The sequence below is a fragment of the Lepisosteus oculatus genome, chromosome 3, assembly GCF_040954835.1.
Source record: "Lepisosteus oculatus isolate fLepOcu1 chromosome 3, fLepOcu1.hap2, whole genome shotgun sequence".
NCBI classification, from domain to species: Eukaryota; Metazoa; Chordata; class Actinopteri; order Semionotiformes; family Lepisosteidae; genus Lepisosteus; species Lepisosteus oculatus.
In genome coordinates, this window is record NC_090698.1 from 74222513 (window position 1) to 74244011 (window position 21499).

Sequence of the window (21499 nt, forward strand, 5' to 3'; positions counted from 1 at the left end):
TTACCGAAGGACAGGCCGAAGGGTTCTTCTGAATAACATGTCCACGGCACAGGCGCACACTGTGTGAAGAGAAACCGTGCACCGGGAAAGAGAGGGTCCTGGAAATCTGTGCAAGAGGAGCCGTGCCAGCGGAGTGCGTCCCGATCCACTCGGAGGCTCTCTCTCTCTCTCGCTGTGAGCGCGGGTTCTGCCCACAAGCGGATCCCGAGACCGCGGCGTGTCTCAGCAGGTACTGTATCTCGCAAGAAACAGAGCTTCTCAGCAAGAGGCAGGTGGTGACCATGTGGGCCCAGTGTGACCAGAACCTTTCGCTTTCAGAATTATTTCATCTGCACCGAGCATGAAGGTCACAGCCACGAGGAAATGCCAGAATGCAAAAGATCTTTATTGGCTAGAGAGGTTTGCAGTAATGCCACAACAATGATCACACAGGATTTTTAAATATTGTAATTGCAATTGTAATTGGAACAAAGAAGACAGAATGAAAATATGGACATAAATACACATGTAATTCCTCTAACGGTGAGGAGGCCTACTACTAAAGCTTACTGTAGAAGTGATGTGATAATATTTTTACTATTGTTAATAATAATGAATCAGAATAATTGGGTTAAGAAAGCACCTTTTATTCTAAAGCCCAGAAAGCACTTCACATGCAGGAGGTGACTTCATTCCCCACTGAAGAGCAGCCCCACCTGGGAGACACACAGGGATCATTCTGCACCAGCAGCCCCACCTGGGAGACACACAGGGATCATTCTGCACCAGCAGCCCCACCTGGGAGACACACAGAGGCCATTCTGCACCAGCAGCCCCACCTGGGAGACACACAGAGGCCATTCTGCACCAGCAGCCCCACCTGGGAGACACACAGAGGCCATTCTGCACCAGCAGCCCCACCTGGGAGACACACAGAGGCCATTCTGCACCAGCAGCCCCACCTGGGAGACACACAGGGATCATTCTGCACCAGCAGCCCCACCTGGGAGACACACAGAGGCCATTCTGCACCAGCAGCCCCACCTGGGAGACACACAGGGATCATTCTGCACCAGCAGCCCCACCTGGGAGACACACAGGGATCATTCTGCACCAGCAGCCCCACCTGGGAGACACACAGGGATCATTCTGCACCAGCAGCCCCACCTGGGAGACACACAGAGGCCATTCTGCACCAGCAGCCCCACCTGGGAGACACACAGGGATCATTCTGCACCAGCAGCCCCACCTGGGAGACACACAGGGATCATTCTGCACCAGCAGCCCCACCTGGGAGACACACAGAGGTCATTCTGCACCAGCAGCCCCACCTGGGAGACACACAGAGGCCATTCTGCACCAGCAGCCCCACCTGGGAGACACACAGAGGCCATTCTGCACCAGCAGCCCCACCTGGGAGACACACAGAGGCCATTCTGCACCAGCAGCCCCACCTGGGAGACACACAGCGGCCATTCTGCATCAGCAGCCCCACCTGGGAGACACACAGGGATCATTCTGCACCAGCAGCCCCACCTGGGAGACACACAGGGATCATTCTGCACCAGCAGCCCCACCTGGGAGACACACAGAGGCCATTCTGCAGATCAGGAGGGGAACGAAAGACGTTGCTGCACCAAGTGAGTTGGGGGGAAATTAAGGGAGGACAGTACAAGAGTGAAGTAGAGTTTAGCAAGGGTACTAGGGTTAATGCTCCTTCTCTTAAAAAGATCCCTGTGATCTTTTATGACTGAGTAGTCACGACCTCAGTATAACATCTCACCTTGGGCACATATAATAAACTAATCTTCTATCTTTAACCAACCCAAGACTTCAATATGGTACATAACAAAATACAATGGAAATGCCACGAATTGTTTACATCAAATACAAGAGACACAGATGCAAATTCTGTATTCCCGTGATAATAATGAGAAAAATCATTTAAATACGGTATTGATCACAGTACACCTGTCCCAATCAATAAAATTAATCACCAAAATAGATACATATTTTCAGCTTTCCCATGTGACACTACCAATATAATCCTTCCTTCCACAATCCTTCCATGCTTGTGGCACAGAGGTCGCTCCAGGTCGACTGTGTGTGTGGGAGACAGTCGCTTCTTCTTTCCTCTTCTTCCATCCATTAAAGCTCCGCTGACCTTTTCCTTATTCACTTCAGGACAGTGTTGCTCTAGATGGATGCAGTTGCTGATGGAGCCCAGCTGCTTACAGTTCACCAGCCTGGGGGTCACCCATGAAGATGCTGGAAACCCAGTATGACACACTGGCTCCTGCAGACCCCACTGCTGCTACTGCTGCTGCCCCCAGTCCAGTCCCTTGAGGAGAAGAGGGAGCAACAGGTCACGGCACAAACATACACACTGTACCTGAGCTGAACAAGATTTAATATTTACACTGGCTTTTCATTTTCAGCTTCTAGACACGGTTTGGATGTTCCTTCAGCCTGTCAGTGTGGTACACTCCCCTCAGACTAAAGAGACCCAGTTCCTTCAGCCTGTCAGTGTGGTACACTCCCCTCAGACTAAAGAGACGCAGTTCCTTCAGCCTGTCAGTGTGGTACACTCCCCTCAGACTAAAGAGACCCAGTTCCTTCAGCCTGTCAGTGTGGTACACTCCCCTCAGACTAAAGAGACGCAGTTCCTTCAGCCTGTCAGTGGGACACTCCCCTCAGACTAAAGAGACTCAGTTCCTTCAGCCTGTCAATGTGGGACACTCCCCTCAGACTAAAGAGACTCAGTTCCTTCAGCATGATACTTCACACTGTGTGAAACAGGGGTTTTTGTGTATGTTAAATACAGTATGTGTGCCTAGCAACTGCAGTTTGTTTGAGTCATATTTCATGAAGATAATGTAAGCTGTTCTGAATGCTTTTCGAACACTACTGAGGTGTCCTTGTAAGCCCCAGCTTGTGTCTGAAAGGTGGTTTGAGATACCCTGTCCTTCAGAAAAATGAAATGTTGTACTTCATTCAGTTACTTCAGCTTTACAGAGCATGCTTCTAAAGAATCCTTTCATCATGATTTCTTAACTTCTCTTTGGTCCATTCCTTTTTGTCTGTGGAGTCTCTCTGAAGCAATCACAGTCACCGTAGCATGAAGTTTTAGTATTTGTTTTTCTGCTGAAGCTGTTTCACATTTCGACTGTGGAAGGTCTTACATTCTTTAGAAAGGGTCACAGTTCATAAAAAAGCTAATGAAAATCTGGCACAGTTGTCTAATTCGAGACCACAGTGCACACAGTGCCAGTCAGCTGCTTACCAAGAGACTGCAGGAACGCAACCAAGCTTCCAGCTGCTACTCCTCCGCCATTGGCTAAAGCTGCCAATGACATCATCTTGGCTGCCAGGGATCCTGCCACGATGCCTGAAGAGGTGAATCCGATTGCTGCTAAAACCGCTGGAGTAAGCACCACTGCTGTAGCTGAGATGAAAGTGAACATAAAGCACTGTTAGTCAAATAATGGCGACTGCAACCCACCTTTGACATATTCATTCATCTCCTTTGCTTCCACTTCTTTAAAAGGTCCTTACAGCATCAGGATGGGACAAACGTGTGACACCGTGGAAAACCAGGGGCTGCGGCAGGCACCTGCTCTTTATTGTGCAGGACTCGTAACTGAACCAGAATGGCAAAACCCCGCCAAGGCACCCCAGTGCCGTACAGCGGTAACCCCCAAAACCCAAAGTGCAACAGCATCGTAAACCCCAAATGGACGCTGTGTGCCTCATAACAGAGCCGCAGAGCGGTTCACTCACACTCACCTCCACCTGCAACTGCGATCCCCAGCCTCGACCAGAAACAGGAGCAGTCTTCTGCAGGAGAACCCACACGAGAACACAGTGCTGAAGAGCAGCGTATTTATACCCTCACGCTCATTTGAAGGGTACGCCAACATTTAGCAACAAAAAGGTGGATTTCACTACATATATAATTATAAGAATGGGAAAAAAATCAACATTGTATTGATCACACTACATCTGTCCCAATCAATAAAATTAATCACCAAAGAGATGAAGTTTGAATTAACTCATGCACTGAAATATATCAAACTCAATTCTGGAAATGTAGTCATGTAAAACAGTTTAGGTAATCTGAGGGTTTCAGAATTTCTGGTCAAATTTATTTTACAGTCAAAAGCATTCTTTGCTTTGATCTTTGCAGTTTCATTCAACACAGTGTCTAATAACGATGTAATAACAATGTTATCAGCTCCATGGATAGCTACTCATATTAGTGAATAACCCTGTTTGAGGAAAAGGATGCCCATATTTTTCTCTGCGATTATATACAGTATAAGAAACCTCATATCTTTCTTGTTCATTTTTAACACTGCCAATAGTGTGAGACATATTTCTTCTCATTCTTTTAGTAATGTGATTATGAAATACTCATTCACAAGCCAAACTGCTATCAAGCAGAAATAATTGTAAATATTTGTCCAGGCGCAAGAGGTGCTTTATGCTCTTGCTGCTCTTCTATAGGTTCTGCAGAGCCAGAGCTATGATTTGTCAGCTGGACTAGAGGAAAGTGTTGTCTGCACTGGGGTCAGGCAGCAACAACACCTGAAACACCCTTTACCTGGAGGTAAATGGATTGCGTTTATCTTGAAACCATCCACTGATTTTCAATAACCACTTAGTCCAATACACTGGTTTACACCCAGGGCTGAATACTAGCGTACTGTAGGGCAAAGACTCACAGAAGACAATTCAGAGCTGCCAATTAATTTATAACTGGGATACAGAGAGTAAATGCTAGAACCCATCAGGCCACAGGGAGAACATGCAAACTCCAGATAGAAGGCTCCACACTCCAGAAACCCTAGACCAGTGGTTCTCAAACTTTTGTGACCAAGTACCACCCCTAATCCAACCAAATCATCCAAGTACCACCTACAAGTCATCATCTCATAGGAACCCCAGAAATTCTCAATGACCAACATGAGCGTGCGTGCACACACACACATGCATATAATAAATATTATAATAATAAACTTTATTTGATATAGCGCCTTTAAAGGTGGCTTCTCAAAGTGTTTTACAGAAAAAAACAGTAACAACAACTAATAAAAAAGCACCATTTCAGTGAGAGGGGTGAGCCTGTTTAGTCGAGCAAAGCAGATGTGAATAAATTTTTCGAGCCCTGATACAATTCACAACGGAGTCCAACAGATTTTAAATCGTCAGGCATTTTCTTGACGGCAAAGGTCTCGCGGTGGATGTTGCAATGCGTCCATTCATTTCTGCAGCAACCTCTCTAATTCGTGCAACTACACCGTTATGTCGGCTTGTCATTGCTCTAGCACCATCTGTACAAACTCCGACACATTTTATCCAGTCGATGCCATTCTCTTCGATAAATTCATTCAGAAGCTGAAATGTGTGCTCTCCTGTAGTTCCTGTTGGTAGCGGTTTACAGAACAGAAAGTCCTCATTGGACGTACCCTCAAACTCGTATCGAACGTAAACGAGCAAATTGGCCAAATCGACTACAGACTCATCTAATTGCAGTGAAAAGCATCTGTTCATCTTAATATGTTCTACCAGCGTACTTTTGATATTATCCGCTATTTCAATAATTCTATGAGTGACCGTGTCTTTCGGAGGGGGCAGGAGGTCGAGCTGTTCAGCAGCTTTTTCTCCACACATAATACGTGTCAGCTCTTTTGCCAACGGTAAATAAGGTTCTTCAAAAATAGTGTGTGGATTACCTGCTTTAGCAATACGCAAGCTTGCATTTTTCCGTGTTTTCGTTTTTATTTCCATATTTATTTAAAGTTTTTTTTTAAACTAAACCTTCTTCTTCAGAAAAGCCTTTACTTAACTGGTTCCATTCTTCACCCCTCTGCTCTTCTTAATACCATCTTCCACGGTCTCCTCTATTGTTATTGTTGTATTGTTGTAATTATAATTGTGTCCTGTCTTGTGAAATTTTCTTGTTTATTGTTGTAGTCTTCTTATTTATTGTTATTGTCATCCTGTAAAGCGCTTTGAGAAGCCACCTTTAAAGGCGCTATATAAAATAAAGTTTATTATTATTATTATTATTATTATTTCATGCGCATGGGAGCGAAACACAGAGACGCTCGGTGTATTTTTCTCAAATTAACTTAGAACAGTTCTTAAATATTTTTCTGTTATCTGTCACGCTTTCCTGTGCTCACAAGATTACCAGCGTTCGTAGCACGTATTTCTATGCATTCCTGTGTTTACAACATTGGCATTGTTCCAAAATCACGCACATTCTCCTTCCTCCCTATTTGCTGGAGATACAGTAGCTTTTTTAAAATACAATTGGTCACTTGCGTCCTTAGCACACATTCCTATAGAGTGGTATAGAATTACAGAGTATCTCTTGTGTCCACTGAAGTATTAGTGCGCACTGTATCGTAGCACGTAGGCTGTGTATTCGACACGTATTAAAATACAAAATACGAAAACCCGTCCCGATTTTTCAGCGCACACGACACAGTTCCAGGGTCATTTGGCGTACCACCTGGCTGCACTCCACTTACCACTGCCGGTACGCGTACCACAGTTTGAGAACCACTGCCCTAGACCCATAGAATTATGAAGCAGAGGCACTATCCTGTACTCCACTGTTTTTCAAAATTTAAAAGCAGAACATGCTGGGCACACAGTCACTAAAACAGCCAACAAGTGCAGAGCTGTAATTTTACTGGGGTATTTGTACTGCTATAACTGTGTGGGATGCAAACATGGTGATATGTAGAAATAGGTACGTAAGAAACTAAAACGGGTACACTTAATATACAGGCAAGTCAGCATTGAGGCCAGTCTCATTTGGATGATTCTGTGCTGTCGTGTGTATGCCTTAGTTTGCTGAGAGTCTGTTTGAATGTCTTTGTAAGGAGATGGTGGTAACATGTTGCGAATGAGACTAAACAATTTTAGTCAAGAAATAGGGCAATGCATAGCAAATCTAATTTGATAGAAATTAATGTGAAATTTCAGAGATAAGAAATGAAAGGCACGTATATACCATGGGAAGAAGACTCAGGGGTTGCAGCACATTCAACACAGCCAGGACTGAGGCAGCAACAACAATGACATGAACACCGTGAACCCAGTGAGCAGCGTAGCTGTGGTTGAGAGATGCGGCTGAAATTGTGCCACAGACAGGAATTCAGCATGCAGCTGTGACTCTCACACCCTCAGATGGCTACTGGAACCTCAGAGAAAGTCCACAGCAGAGGACCAAATTCTTGCCATCTTGGTCAATGACAGAAAGAGCTTAATATTTTGAGTGAGTAAAACAAGAGAATACAAAATAAAAGTAGCGTCATACTACTGGCAGTCTTCTGACAAAGAGGAATGTCTGATTTCAGACATATCCTTTGGTTCATTGCCATTGTGTCTAGAATCACTCAATGTCTGATTTAATCCTCAACTGAGTTTTTTATATACTTGTTAAAAGTACAGATTGATAAAGGTGCCAGAGTTTTGGTTATTGGCTGTGGTAAGTCTTACGTCTGATAGGACAGAGTGAAGAGTCTGAGTTACTCACCGTTCACACGTGCATAACCCTGTCTACCTGCCTGTCTGCCTGTCTACTTGTCTGTCTCTTTGTCTACCTGTCTGTCTGTCTGCCTGTCAGCCTGTCTACCTGTCTACCTGTCTGTCTCTCTGTCTGCCTGTCTGCCTGTTTGCCTGTCTGTCTCTCTGTTTACCTGTCTGTCTGTCTGCCCGTCTGTCTCTCTGTCTGTCTACCTGTCTGCCTGCCTGTCAACCAACACCTCTCTACATCCTGCTTACTGTATGACAGCAGAGCATGGACGATGGCTTCAACTCTTTCTCTGTAGGCTTCAGCTGTTTTGGAATCCGTGGCACCTGAAAGGGAAATACAACCAGTCAGTCCTGACAGTGGAGATGTCCCCTTCTCTGCAAAACTGCAGCAAATGTCTATTTCTAATTTTAAAAAAATATAAGAGAGCACAAGAAAAGCACAAACGAGAAGAGGGAATTCTGCTCATTTAGCCTGTTCAGAGTTTAGTAACTGCATGATCACAGAATCGTGTCCGATCATCACTTGCAAGAAGCCAGGGAATCGCTCTGACAAGCGTCTGTCCCATATTCCACAGCCCTTTGTGTAAGAAGTGTCTCTGTTCTTTGGTTTCAAAGCACTTCCACACAGCTTGCTTACAGGACTGTGAAAACACACAGCTGTGGGAATCCTCTGTTCTTTAGATGAGGCAGATTAAATATTCTGATAGACCACCCCTCTGGTCTTAACGAATACTACTGCTTGCATTTCAGCCAACAGCATGCCTACCCAGAGACCGCAGAATGAAGGCGACGGCTTCATCCACTTCTCTGTCTCTCCCGGCTGGAGCGGCTGCAGTTCTGCCTCCTCTACCTGCCATCGGGATACAACCAACAGGCCCATCGTCACTGACGCCTGCCCCCCCCTCACAATGACCCGCCCAGGACCCCAGCTCCTCCCTGCTCCTCCGCCGCCGTCCTCCTGAGTGGATCAGCCAGTTACCCGCCAACGTCTCCTCTGAATCCGCCGTGCAAAGGAAAGGGCAAGAAGACATGCCTGACAGACCAGCGTGTGCAGGAAGCCATGGAGATTGTTCAGGAGGGCGAGAGAGAGCAAGATGGAAGTGTGGTTTGGGACACATCTCATTCCTGTGTTCATAAAGCGACAGGAAAGCCTTGATACTTCTGCTACACAACAAAATACAATATCTCCTTTATGTGACATATAACATCTCTGTGTAACATTCCAAAGATCAACATGAGCAAGACTATGCCTGAACAAGCGCTATAAAAGTAAGCATGAGGCTCTTTTGAAGAGGTCTCCTTCTAGTTTGCACTAGACGCCTGTCCACAGTTTTTGTTCTAGTAAATATTTTAAACCAGTGAAAGCCGAACAGAATTAAAATGGTAAAGATGTCTGAATACAGGACTAACAGCTATAGCACAATATAGTCCCACCATTAAAAAGATTTAATAGCTCAAACGATTTTTTCAAATACCATTTTATTATATGGTAATTGTCTAATTAAACTAAATTACTAAATTAATTTAGGCCATTCAACAAATACTGTAAAAACAGAACCAAAAATAGTGACAAGACTTTCACTATCCTCACAAAATTTGTACAGGTGATGGAAACCAACATGACATAAATAAAGCAACAGACAGAGGTTATAGAGGGTTGTTCCCATAAAATGCAAAAAGTACAACAATACTTGATCACTGAAATGCTGTCTATTCTTTCGACTTCTTAATGTAAAATCAAACAGTCCAAACGCTGACAAACTCCCACTGCTCCCTACTGCTCATTATCTATATGAGTTAGTAAACAGAGGTGTCGGAACAGTCGGAACAGTCTTTAGTTCCTGGTTTCACAGCTCCACAAGCTTCAGCAGAGCCTGGCACTGCTGGAGCAGTACTGTCAGACCTGGGCACTGACAGCCCATCTGGACCCAGAACAGGGTCAGCAACAGAGCCTGGTACTGCTGGAGCAGTGCTGTCAGACCTGGGCACTGACAGCCCATCTAGACCCAGAACAGGGTCAGCAACAGAGCCTGGCACTGCTGGAGCAGTACTGTCAGACCTGGGCACTGACAGCCCATCTGGACCCCGAACAGCAGAGCCTGGCACTGCTGGAGCAGTACTATCAGACCTGGGCACTGACAGCCCATCTGGACAAGACCAGTTTTTCCTTTTTTTTCCGCAACAAAGGCAGATCTCAAAGAAACTGGTATCACTTCACACTGAACGACGCCACATTGCAACCCTAGCAGCACTGGCAAAGACGCAAATCTGACAAAACGAAAGTGATTTTAATAATAATAATAATTTCTTACACTGACATAGCGCTTTTCTGGACACTCCACTCAAAGCGCTTTACAGGTAATGGGGATCCCCTTCACCCCCACCAATGTTTCTGTTACCTATCGGTTTCAACTTTACATTTCACACATTTTGGATATGCACAATTTCGGGTGGGGGGTTCTGAACATTGTGCCGATTTGACAAGAGGAAGTGATATAAAAACACCAAAATCTTTAGCAAGGACGCAAAAGCGAATGAAGATCGGTAATCTTTTATTAGCTGTGAGCCTCGATATCACAGTTTTGGGGTGCACACATTTTTGTTTTGTCAGAAATGTAACTTTAACCTGTACAGTAATTTGTTCCTGAGGAATATTTTAGGATATTTTTTTTCAAAGGGTAACGCGAATATGAAGCCAGTTTCCTTTGCTTAATGTTTCCAGTTTCACGCTGCTCGCTTGTTAATTCTGTCCTGACCTCTCTCCTGTCTTTTAACGCCGTCTGTCTCTCTAAATCTTTATTTTGTTACGTTTTACCTTTTTGATCCTCTGTCCCTAACAACACAATACAGCTGCGTTAACAGCTACCATTGTTTGTGTTTTGTGTGTGCGTGACTTCTTCAATCGTAACAATATTATCAAATGTATCTTGACAAATAAATGACAAATGCATGGTCTTTTATGGACCTTATTCCTTATATGTAAACCAGTTATAAGAAAGAAATGTTTATAATTATATCGCCAGACATTGCCGAGGTGAGACATATTTAATTTAACACAGTATGTTGTTGTGCAGTATTATGTATTCCATGTTATCAAGCAGGTTTGTTTTAACTGTGGTATTTTCTTTAGTATGAGAAAATTTTTTGCTGACTTCTAACCTAAGTGGAAGAGCTGTGGTGTTGTTTTCTTTATTTGACTGACCCGACAGAGCTTCACCGGCCAGTGAAAGCCCAGTGTTCCTTGACAGCACTGCCGGCAGCCTGAAACCGCACCGGGGATCCTACACTAAGGCCTAATCAAGCTTGAAGACACTGATATTCTGGATGTGCACTGTAATCTGTAAATCTGCGGACGTGTTAACTCAACACCGCGGTGTGCTGTCTGCAGCGGAGTGACAGAAATCGCTTCTCACAGCCCAGTGAGCGTGTTTGCCGTTTTAGCGAATTGTAATGCAAATACCATTATAAAATGCATAGAAATAAATGAGCGTTCTTGGGCGCTGTTTCTCCTAGTAAAGTCAGTCAGTCACCCTTCCCGGACCTTTAACAGGGAGCATCCAGGCCCTGATGCTAGTGTTAGTGCTCTTATATTCAGATTCTTTCAAGAGCCGCTATTTATGCATGGAACCTTATACCGAGTATTTAAAATACTGTTCAATCACTCGACAACAGCGTTCCCATATCCTGAAAGAAACACTTTTACCTGCGGTGAAGGCGCCCGTGCACACCAAGGCAACGAGAAAGTGCGCGAGAGTTCTCTTCAACATGGCGAGTCGGGTCTTCAGCTTTGGGACTTGGAGCCGGAGACCGAATCCGGGTTTTTTACAGCTACAGGGCGTGTTTACTGATGCTGTTTCGCAGAATCGAAACTCCACTGAGGGATGGGAAAGCCTCAGAGGATAGATACCGTGTTTACATTAATGTCTAATTTCAGGGAAGAGTACCGTCCCAGCGCTGCGGATGTGTTTAACGCTGACGCGAGGAGGGGTGAATGATGTGTATTTTATATAGATCATTTACTGCTTTTTACTAAAACAAAAACGATTTAGAAGTGTTAGATGTCATTCTATAGAAGGAAATAAAACCAGGTGAAGTTCAACATTTTTATCATTGTCAAAAACAAAATAATTTTGTTTAATGTGTGCGCACGTAACTACTCTGTTTTACAGCAATTCTAAGAAAATACCTAACCCCCGGCACCTCTGTCATTTGGATCAGACTTCATGCTGTCAAGTGTGTCAATCTTTCAGTAGGACGTCTTAAGTGCAAAGCCTCCGTGGGCAGTTCAGTACAATTAAATATGATTTTCACAAACTAAGCGCTCTCCCTCCTATTCTGTTTGCTACAGGATCACGAACTTTCCGAGTCACTTCGGCAGTTATCGCCGATGTCACTAAAGGAATGCGGTGCGCCAGTCTTGTACGGATTCTCCATTAGTCTCTGCACCTGCTGCACTTGCTGTAGGAAAAGCGCTCATCAGCTCTTCCGAAATGTTTTAAGTCTGTTAACTGCTGATCACCCTTAAGGTTCATCTGTCCCCTATAGGGTTAATGTCCTTAGAGTCCCTGATCTAATAAAGGGGTGCGTGTTTGTGTTTAGGGCCGTGAAGCGCCCGGCTCCTGGGCTCTGTGCGCAGAGGAGGTGCCCCCACTGAACTGGGGGTCAGGAGAGAAGGATTACCCCCCCTTGCGACCGCGCCTGTCACCCCGCGCTGGTGACGACAGCATGAAAAACATCGTTTCGTGCGTTTGACCTCTTCACCCTTAGGGAAGTATATTCAAACCACGCGCTATACATTTTGGATTAGCGAGACTCGTGAAAGGGCAGCAACATGGGGCAGTGGTCAGCATCGCCGGGACCCGGGGTGCTGTCTGCGTGGAGTCTGCATGTTTTCCCCGTGTTCGCGTGGGTTCCCTCCGTGTGCTCCGGTTTCCCCCCACAGTCCAAAGCCATGCTAGTAGGTGAACTGGCCCCGGGGAAAACTGACCCAGGCGTGAGCGAGTGCCCACCTGGCTGTCCGGGGCGTGCCCTACCTTGCGCCCGTTGCGACTCCCCTGCGACCCTGAGGCGGTATGAAAACGGAGGGATGAAACACTGTTTAAAGAGCCTGTCCGCGCCGTGAGACGTCTGGTTCTGTGTGTCGCTTCTGCTCGGGTTGCAGTGCCCAGCGGTCGTGCCGGACGCCGCTTCCTCCTCGGATTCCTGCGCACGGGAAACGCGCTCCCTGGCGCGCTCCTGTCCGCGCCACACAGGCGCGGGGGGACTCGGACATTTGGACGACTTATATCCATTTGAAAAGCGGACCTGTGTGGATTTGACACATCGCTCGTGTTGAGCTAGAGCCGTCTGATGCGAAATTTTCAAGCGCCCGCGTCCCTGTAAACGCTGTTCAATACAAATCACACACAAAGCCAGTCCCTCTTTTTACAACTCAACTCGCTTTTAATTCATTAAATTAAAACCGCGCGGCCTGGTTCATTTAGAAAAAGCGTCGACACGGCAAACACAAACCTTTCCCACACATTTCCGTCATTTATTTGATTCTGTTCGACAGGCCAGACGGTGAAACCCAGCCTCTCCTGTTACACACAGAGCAGCGGGGGGTTGGGGGTGAGAAGAGATGAGTCACATCAAAATGGGGGAGAACGCAGGAGCCCCATGGAGCCTGCCCTTGCTGGAAACGAGCCCTCAGCTGTACCGCGCTGAGGCCTCACAGGGCCGAGGTGATCTCGCCCAGGGAGGCGGCCGGCTTCAGCAGGCTGACTGACTGCGCCGCCGTGGGGTCCGTGTCCAAGCTGGTGTGGGTGGACGGCTCCGTCTTCCTGCCGTGGTACACCAGCAGCTCCCGGTGCAGGGTGCTCTCCTTGTAGTCCTGCAGGCAGGAGAAGCACATCTTCTTCTCCATCTTCCTCAGGTACACGTTGTTGGTCTTGAAGAAGAGGTAGACGTAGGGGTTCACCGCGCTGTTGGTCACCACGAAGATGCCCAAGACGGCGATGACTTCCTCGTCCAGGTCCGTGGTGGCGCCGAAGGCGCTTTTCATCTCCACGACGAAATAGGGCAGCCCGCAGACGATGAAGAGGATGATGATCACCAGCGTCATCTTGAGGGTCTTGATCTTGGCGCGGGGGATCGCGCTGTTGGCGGCCGTCACGCGCAGCGGTCGTTTCCGGTGCCGGGGCTTGCGGCTCAGGAGCCCGTGGGCCGTGCCGCTGGCCCGCGTGTCCCTGCTCCACACAGTCCACAGGATGCGAGCGTACGCCACACACAGGACGCAGAACGGGGCGAAGAACACGGTGACCGAGCCGTACACGATGTAGGCCTGGAAGTGCCAGCGGGGCAGGTCGGAGAAGGTGTTGAGGCACTTGCTGTGGGGGCTTCTGTCCGGCTGCACCTTGAAGACGAAAGCCTGGGGCAGCGCCAGGACCAGCGCCGCCAGCCAGCCCACGGTCGCCAGGAGCTTGGTCGGCAGGGGCGACGCCAGGGGGCGCACTATGACGTGGTGCCGCTCCAGCGCGATGATGGCGATGATGTTGGACGAGGCGATCAGCCCGAACACCTGCAGCACCTTAAACAGCCGGCAGGCCAGGTCCCCGGCCACCCACCTGTCCTCCAGCACCTCCCAGACGATCTGGGACAGCAGGGTGAGCACGGAGACGCAGAGGTCGGCCACGGCCAGGTTGGTGATGAGGGCGTCTATTTTCCGCCGCTTGCTCCGGCCGCAGCAGATCTTGTGGAGCACGATGGAGTTGCCCAGGAACGCCACGGCGAAAATGACGGACATCGATATGATTCGGACCTGCCGGTTGTAGAAGGGGCCCCGGGTGGAGGAGGAGTTGCCCCCGCGGTCGGCCAGAGGGAGACTCCAGCGGTCCAGCTCGGACGAATTCGTGCGCGGGTCGCCAGCGAAGCCGGGCGCGCCGTCCATCTCTGCGCGCCACAGCCCTGAGCGATCCTGTCAACTTCTCAAGCTGAAGACGAAGTGCGGGCGCAGGGACCGGCTGCATGCAACGGCAGGACTAACGAACCGTCAAGCACCAAGCCCCGGTCGCCAGCCCAGCGCCCGCGAGTGCCTCCATAGCTCAGAGAGCAGGACCGGCGAGCGCTTGCCAGACAAGGCGTTATAGACCACAGAGCGGCAGCCGCAGCTTATATAGACCAGCCCGCGTCATCTGACGATATACTCGCGGGCAGGGGCGAGTGGGCTCGGCAGCAAGGCGGGGGTCTCGGTGACGCCGAGTTTGCGATCGAACCGAGGCCGGAGCCCTCCTGGAGCAGAGCGGGCACGAACACACGGCAGCGCGAGTGAGAGCGCTTCACGGTGCTGGGCTCGGGAGAGCACGCAGAACCGCAGTGCCCCTTACACAGAGCAGTTCTGTGCGTCATTCTTACACCCCGAAGTATTAAAATCAGTGCCCAGAACAATCACCATCTGTGAATGCACCAGAAAATGAGCGAGCGCGTCTTCGGAGTGACAGACGGCAGGAATCCACAGCGGGATCACACGGGAAGGGGACGGGAAGACCGGGAGGTCCACACCTGGCCCGCGGGTACAGGGATCATATGATCGCGATCTGATTGTAAATACCGCTACTGCTACCGCTACTGCTGGTACAGCTATTACTAGTGCTGCTACTGCTGGTACTATTGTACTACTACCTCTCAACTACTACAGTCGCTACTAGTGCTCCTACTCCTGCTATTACCTCTTAACCACTACAGCAGCTACTACTAGTGCTGCTGCTGCTACGTTTCTGCCTCTTCTGCCACTGCTCCAGTCAGCACCATTGCGATCCCCGTGTTCGTGTGGGGTGTCAGTGCCCCACTGCAGACACGCTGGCAGGTTAATACGCTCCTGGGAAACTCCTGGTGTGTGTGAGAGTGTGTGAGTGTGTGTGTGCGCGTGTGTGTGTGTGATTGTGCGTGTGTGTGAGTCTGAGTGTGCGAGTGTGTGCAAGTGAGTGTGTGTGTGAGTGTGCGTGTGATTGTGCGTGTGAGTGTGTGTGCGAGCGAGTGTGTGTGTGAGTGTGATTGTGTGCGTGTGTGAGTGTGAGAGTGTGTGTGTGATTGTGTGCGTGTGTGAGTGTGAGAGTGTGAGTGTGATTGTGTGCGTGTGTGAGTGTGAGAGTGTGTGTGTGAGTGTGAGTGTGATTGTGTGCGTGTGTGAGTGTGAGAGTGTGAGTCTGATTGTGTGCGTGTGTGAGTGTGAGAGTGTGAGTGTGTGTGAGTGTGCGTGTGCGTGTGATTGTGCGTGTGTGATTGTGTGTGTGCGTGTGTGTGAGTGTGTGTGTGAGTGTGCAGGGGTCTGGTGGGCCCTGCCTGGCGCTCATCTCTCCGCCGCCACCCTGAATCGGATGCATCCGTTAGAAACGGGAGGAATGGACGAACTTTTAGCCACGTTTCGACACCTCGGCGCCGTTTCGGAACAGCAGTACAGCAGCTCGAGAGTTAGGAGTTCACGCTTTTCCTTTCAGCGTGGAATCGGCCTTCACCTGTTGCCTGGAGAGGCCGCGCACGCCATCTAGCGGTGTAACACACACCTTACAGAACACGCACTTCTCCCCGGCTCTGCAGCAGCCGCGGGGAGCACCGTTTAACCGACGCGCTTCACGAGCTGTGAATTAAAATGATATAAACATATAAGGGAGAGTTTAATTCTTGTTTCAGTGAAATATGTCATACCCATTTCTATATACACTACAAGCGCGCCATGATAACAGCTTAATACGTGTTCGTGTATTTAGGTGAAACATAAATATTTTTTTTGTTGCTCTAAGTCATCTAATTTATCTTAGATCTTGGACAGTTGTTTTCGAGTTCGACTTTAGCCAACAATATTAAAACGGGTATTTTGGTGATGCTGCCTGAATTTATCCGCGCTGAACAAACGGATCCCGCTGTTTCATTTGATGTGCAACTCCAAATAAGTGCAATTCAGAAAGTACAATTCACAGGGGGGAAAAAAAGTATCTGTTTCGCTACAACAGCTGCAAGAAATAAGAGTTTTTGTTTGTTCATTGTGAAAATCTGCTCTCCTGCTTCAGCACCACGTGGGGTGTCACGTGTCCAGGTCGTGGCGTCTCGCGGACTGCGGTGCTCCCGTGATTTCAGTCCGGCCAGGAAAACGCAGAAAATTGTTTCAGGGGACTAGATCTATATTATATTTCTGTTTCTGACCTGTGCTGCTTGGGTCTGCGGTGTCACCAGGATGAGAAACGTCTGAAAGGACGGCAGACCGGTGAGTGCGGCGACGTCTGGGTATTTCTCTGACCCGCCGGCTTTTATTTTAATGTCTGGTTTGTGTCGGACATCAAAATAAAGGTGGACGTACACACAGCTGGTGTCGGGTCCAGTTCGGTCCCCCTGTACCCCTGTACTCAATCTGTACCCCTCCAGTACAGTCTCTCCTGGAATCTGTACCCCTCTAATACAGTCTCTCTGGGAATCTGTACCCCTCCAGTACAGTCTCTCCGGGAATCTGTACCCCTCCAGTACAGTCTCTCTGGGAATCTGTACCCCTCTAATACAGTCTCTCTGGGAATCTGTACCCCTCTAATACAGTCTCTCTGGGAATCTGTACCCCTCCAGTACAGTCTCTCTGGGAATCTGTACCCCTCTAATACAGTCTCTCCTGGAATCTGTACCCCTCCAGTACAGTCTCTCTGGGAATCTGTACCCCTCCAGTACAGTCTCTCCTGGAATCTGTACCCCTCTAATACAGTCTCTCCTGGAATCTGTACCCCTCTAATACAGTCTCTCTGGGAATCTGTACCCCTCCAGTACAGTCTCTCCTGGAATCTGTACCCCTCCAGTACAGTCTCTCCTGGAACCTGTACCCCTCCAGTACAGTCTCTCTGGGAACCTGTACCCCTCCAGTACAGTCTCTCTGGGAATCTGTACCCCTCCAGTACAGTCTCTCTGGGAATCTGTACCCCTCTAATACAGTCTCTCCTGGAATCTGTACCCCTCTAATACAGTCTCTCTGGGAATCTGTACCCCTCCATTACAGTCACTCTGGGAATCTGTACCCCTCTAATACAGTCTCTCCTGGAATCTGTACCCCTCTAATACAGTCTCTCTGGGAATCTGTAGCCCTCCAGTACAGTCTCTCTGGGAATCTGTACCCCTAATCTGTAATGTCAACGTGCTCCACAAAGCTTTGTAGCTTATTAGTTTCTTATTAAAAGCAGCACCAGCTGTTAATAATAACAGCAGCTCCTGCATGGATCTTGGTGCCTTGGCTCCTTGAGACACAGATGGACGGTGCCGGTTCTCCGCACGTGTTTATCTCGGTTTCTCTGTGTGTTTCATGAGTGGTGTACAGCATTACCGCCCCCCGGTGAATGAACGCTGAACTTTCTTTACATGAGAGAGGGGGACCGATAGCAATTGTGTTGCGTGCGTCTTTTGTCTTCTCTTTGTTACAGGTCAATCATTGCATACGCCCAGGATGAGAAGAATCAGGTGTCCCGGACATAACGGCATGCGGATATTTCGCAGGGGGAATACAGGTCCTCCGGGAGAACTCGGGTCTTCAGGGAAGCTGGTCTCCCTCCGCGTACTCTCTTCCTGAGCTTGCACACTTGCCCCGGTCTCCAGTGGAGGGGCCATTACTCACAGCTTTCCTGCCTCCCCCACTCCCTGCACGACCGGTGGGCTGGTGAGTGGGGTGTGCCTTTCCTTCGCGGTTAATAACGCTGCACATGGTATTGAACCATAGCCCTGTTTCTGTCAGCCCTGGCCAAAAACTGTCACCTTGAGCCGATTAATAACCGATCACATATGGAGGTCAGTGCGGTGGACTGCCATTCTTATATCTTTATAGGAACATAAGGAAGTTCTCACATGATAGGAAGCCATTTGACCCATCTAGCCCCTTCGGTAGTTGATCATCAAGTGGCCCCTGGATCTCATCCAGCTGGTCCCTGCCAGAAGCCAGGTATTGGCTTCAGCAGCGAGGCTGGTTGTGCTGGCTGTCTCTGGTGTGTTCCCTGTGATGGGGTTCATCGCCTCTCTTTTCGTCTGAGATTTATTCAGCGTTGTGTTGTTTTTTATACCTGTTGCCCTTCTCTCTGCTTCGGGTCAGGGGTTTCACGGCGTTGGCAGACCCAGTGGGCACCTGCGGACCTGCCAGCGCGCTGCTGGCTGCCGAGCTCAGCATGTCCTCCGCGGACGGGGGGGTCCTCTCGGCGTTTGTGGGAAAGAAAGAGGACGTCGTCCGGTCTGGGAGGGCGCTGGCTGTCGTGCACGGCAGGGAAGTGGTGGTCATCCACCATGCAGGCGCGTTCTACGCCATGGACAGGCTGTGCTACCGTGAGTATGTCAGGACGACCCCTTCGTCTCCCGTCCATCGTTGGGGTGACTCCTCGCCTTCCCCCCGTGTCCCGAGCTCTCGTCCGCTAGGGCTGAAGTCCGGCATGCCGCCCAGCTCTCGGTCAGCCTGGATGACGTGAGACTTGGCCAAGATAAGGTGCAAATGTTATTGTTTGTACCGTAGTTGAAGTGTTCGAAGTGGCACCCCACAAACACTGGATCTGGGGACCCTTAGAAGTGTCTCTCCGCGACTGGTGTAGCTGTGTAACACGAGAATAAAAACTATGCGTTGCCCTTTCAGAACTGGATTTGAACACTTTAAGGCTAAGAGCCAGTGCCTTGATGTGTGCTCCCTCCAGGCCTCTGTAGCGGAGCTGGTGGGGTGACGTCAGCGCCCTCCCTGCGCGCAGCAGGGTCCTCAGCCACCTGGGCTGGGGGAGGTCTCCTTGAGCTCACGCGCTTGGTGCCCTGCTGTGTTACGCCGGAGACCCGGGTTCGCGCCCCAGGTGTGGGGGCCGGAACGGGTGGCGGGGGGCACGACCCCACGTGGAACTGAGACTGTCACACTTCCTCTGCAAGAGGTCTTGAAAATGTTTGTCCCGTTATTGTAGGGGACAGAATGAGAGCATTAGTTAACAGCCTTTTCTGTCTCTCCCCCTATTATAACAGTGCTGGTGTGCATTAAAACAGCAGTAGCCAGTACACTTCGGGCAGGCGTCAGCAGGGTTACGGTCTTGCCTGCTAATTGTCCTTCTTGTTACAGATGCAGGGGGTCCCTTACATCTCGGGGACATCGAGGCAAGTACCTGTTAAAATAATATTAACTTAATTTAACTTTTAATAAGAATTAAATCATCTATGAACCAGATACACACTGTCTCTACTCCAATAAACAGTTCAAGCTCATCTGATACTCTCCGTTTCGCTTCAGCCAGGGTCTCTTACAACAGATCCCACAGAGTGGCGCTCGCAGGGGAGTCGAGACCTGGCTCCTGTGGTTGAGATCCTCCGTGTCCGGTGTCTTGTAGGACGTGGAGGGCAGGCAGTGCATCGTGTGCCCCTGGCACAAGTACAGGATCACGCTGGCCGAGGGCGAGGGGCTGTACCAGGCCGTGGACCCCCGGGACCCCCAGCGCAGGGCCAGCTGGGGATCCAAGGGCCCGAAGCAGAGGACCCACGCGGTGCACGAGGAGAGCGGAGACCTGTTCGTCACTCTGTCAGACCTCAGCCTGAGGAGGGAGTCCGACTACTACCAGTCGGAGGAATACCAGCAGGTGATGAGAAACGCGAAGAAGAACTGAACAGAGACGGAACACAGGCTGGGACACAAGAGTGCTTTTCTGAGGAACGATACAGTAGCAGAAACCGAACGCCGGGTACAAGCTGCATGAAGTGCCTTCGCCTCCGTTCCTCCAGGTGCTTTGTTTTTAACTCCATTCCTGTGCGTGCAAGTTCACTGTGTCGGTACCTCGGTCTGGACTTCCCAGGAGTCTTGCAGAATACAGCCGTTTGGCTCTTTTCCCCCCCATGCTCCTGATGTGTCCTTTACCGCCAGCCTGACTGCGTCTGTTCTGTTCACACTGTGGTCTTGCCAGCGAAGTAGCCCTGCTGGTTGAGTGGTCACAGGAGAAACTGCTCCAGACCGGCCCTGGGTCTGGAGCCCACGGATTCCTCAGGTTTTCCTTCACTTCCTTCCTTTATTGTCCCAGATGGGAAATTTGCTTTGCAGGCAGGTAAAGACCTAACACAATACACAACAGCTTTAAGGCAACACCAAGCCATTAACATGAGATGTACATGTACTGTATAGAAATAAAGTAAAGTATACAGCCAGTTCTCCCAGGGGTAAGTAGCTGTGGGAATAAAGGGTGACTTAGTGCTGTTGCTCTTGAATCTAGGCGTCTAAGCCAGTGGTCATGACAGGCAGTGGCTATGTCGGCCTTCCGCAGTCCTAGTCTGTGTAGATGTCTGGACACTCTAGATGTGCTCCAGTAAATTTGCTGGCTTCCTTCACTATCCCACTCGGTCTGTTATTGTTGTGTGTCTCCAGGTTACTAAACCAGGCCCTCGCAGGGACTGCTGGGACAGATTCAATGAAAGTTCTGTAGAATAAAGTCCTTCTTTCTCCCCATCTTCCCGTTACTTGTTTGAAAGAGTTGTTTTCTTTAAGGCAGACCTGAAGTATGTTGTTAATTGTGGTGTTTGCCAGCAGCCATATCACCCTGCAGCTCACCACTGGCAGCCCACTGGAGCTCAGCAGCTGTAAGCCTGGTCAGTACCTGGATGGGAGACTCCTGGGAAAGCTAAGGCTGCTGCTGGAAGAAGTTTTAGTGGGGCCAGTGGGGGGCGCTCACCCTGCAGTCTTTGTGGGTCCTAATGCCCCAGTATAGTGACGGGACACTAAACTGTAAAAAGGCGCCGTCCTTCGGATGAGACATAAAACCGAGGTCCTGACTCTCTGTGGTCATTAAAAATCCCAGGACATTTCTCAAAAAGAGTAGGGGTGTAACCCCGGCATCCTGGCCAAATGTCCCCCTGGCCTTTACCCATCATGGCCTCCTAATAATCCCCATCTCTGAACTGGCTTTATCACTCTGTTCTGCCCACTGATAGCTGGTGTGTGGTGAGTGTTCTGGTGCACTCTGGCTGGTGCACT

At 49.2% G+C, this 21499-nt stretch overlaps 3 protein-coding genes across 11 annotated transcripts in view; 1 reads left to right on the forward strand and 2 right to left on the reverse strand.

Annotated features, from left to right (window-relative positions):
• Window positions 1-366: 366 nt before the first annotated feature.
• LOC138237747 (interferon alpha-inducible protein 27, mitochondrial-like) lies at window positions 367-11485 on the reverse strand. Its single transcript, XM_069187535.1, has 6 exons — window positions 11234-11485; window positions 8297-8380; window positions 7780-7854; window positions 3766-3816; window positions 3263-3424; window positions 367-2320 (listed from the first exon to the last, which is right to left on the reverse strand). The coding sequence occupies exons 1-6, from the start codon at window positions 11295-11297 to the stop codon at window positions 2211-2213; spliced, it is 546 nt and encodes a 181-aa protein (XP_069043636.1). The 5' UTR covers window positions 11298-11485; the 3' UTR covers window positions 367-2210.
• Window positions 11486-12949: 1464 nt separating this feature from the next.
• On the reverse strand, window positions 12950-14462 carry LOC102686317 (probable G-protein coupled receptor 150). Its single transcript, XM_069187560.1, has one exon. The coding sequence runs from the start codon at window positions 14456-14458 to the stop codon at window positions 13241-13243; it is 1218 nt and encodes a 405-aa protein (XP_069043661.1). The 5' UTR covers window positions 14459-14462; the 3' UTR covers window positions 12950-13240.
• Window positions 14463-15024: 562 nt separating this feature from the next.
• rhobtb3 (Rho related BTB domain containing 3) overlaps window positions 15025-21499 on the forward strand; it is a 32705-nt gene continuing 26230 nt past the window's right edge. For 3 of the 9 annotated variants that reach the window (XM_069187548.1, XM_069187555.1, XM_069187551.1), the window contains exons 1-3: window positions 16544-16768; window positions 18617-18843; window positions 19872-20259. In XM_069187548.1, the coding sequence (XP_069043649.1) occupies window positions 18690-18843; window positions 19872-20259 (542 nt within the window). In that variant the 5' untranslated portion in view covers window positions 16544-16768; window positions 18617-18689. Of the gene's footprint in view, window positions 15111-16080; window positions 16769-18125; window positions 18191-18616; window positions 18844-19871; window positions 20260-21499 lie in introns of those variants that run through there. The other 6 variants (XM_069187550.1, XR_011189127.1, XM_069187553.1 and 3 more) reach the window with 6 other exon arrangements.

Bases quoted from the DNA above. Each gene is read 5' to 3' on its own strand.
- LOC138237747 (XM_069187535.1), bottom strand. From the start codon at position 11,297: ATGTTGAAGAGAACTCTCGCGCACTTTCTCGTTGCCTTGGTGTGCACG. The intron at 8,381-11,233 runs GTAAAAGTGTTT...TCCCGATGGCAG, and splicing joins CACGGGCGCCTTCACCGCAG to GTAGAGGAGGCAGAACTGCA. The intron at 7,855-8,296 runs GTAGGCATGCTG...TTTCCCTTTCAG, and splicing joins CTTCATTCTGCGGTCTCTGG to GTGCCACGGATTCCAAAACA.
- LOC102686317 (XM_069187560.1), bottom strand. From the start codon at position 14,458: ATGGACGGCGCGCCCGGCTTCGCTGGCGACCCGCGCACGAATTCGTCC.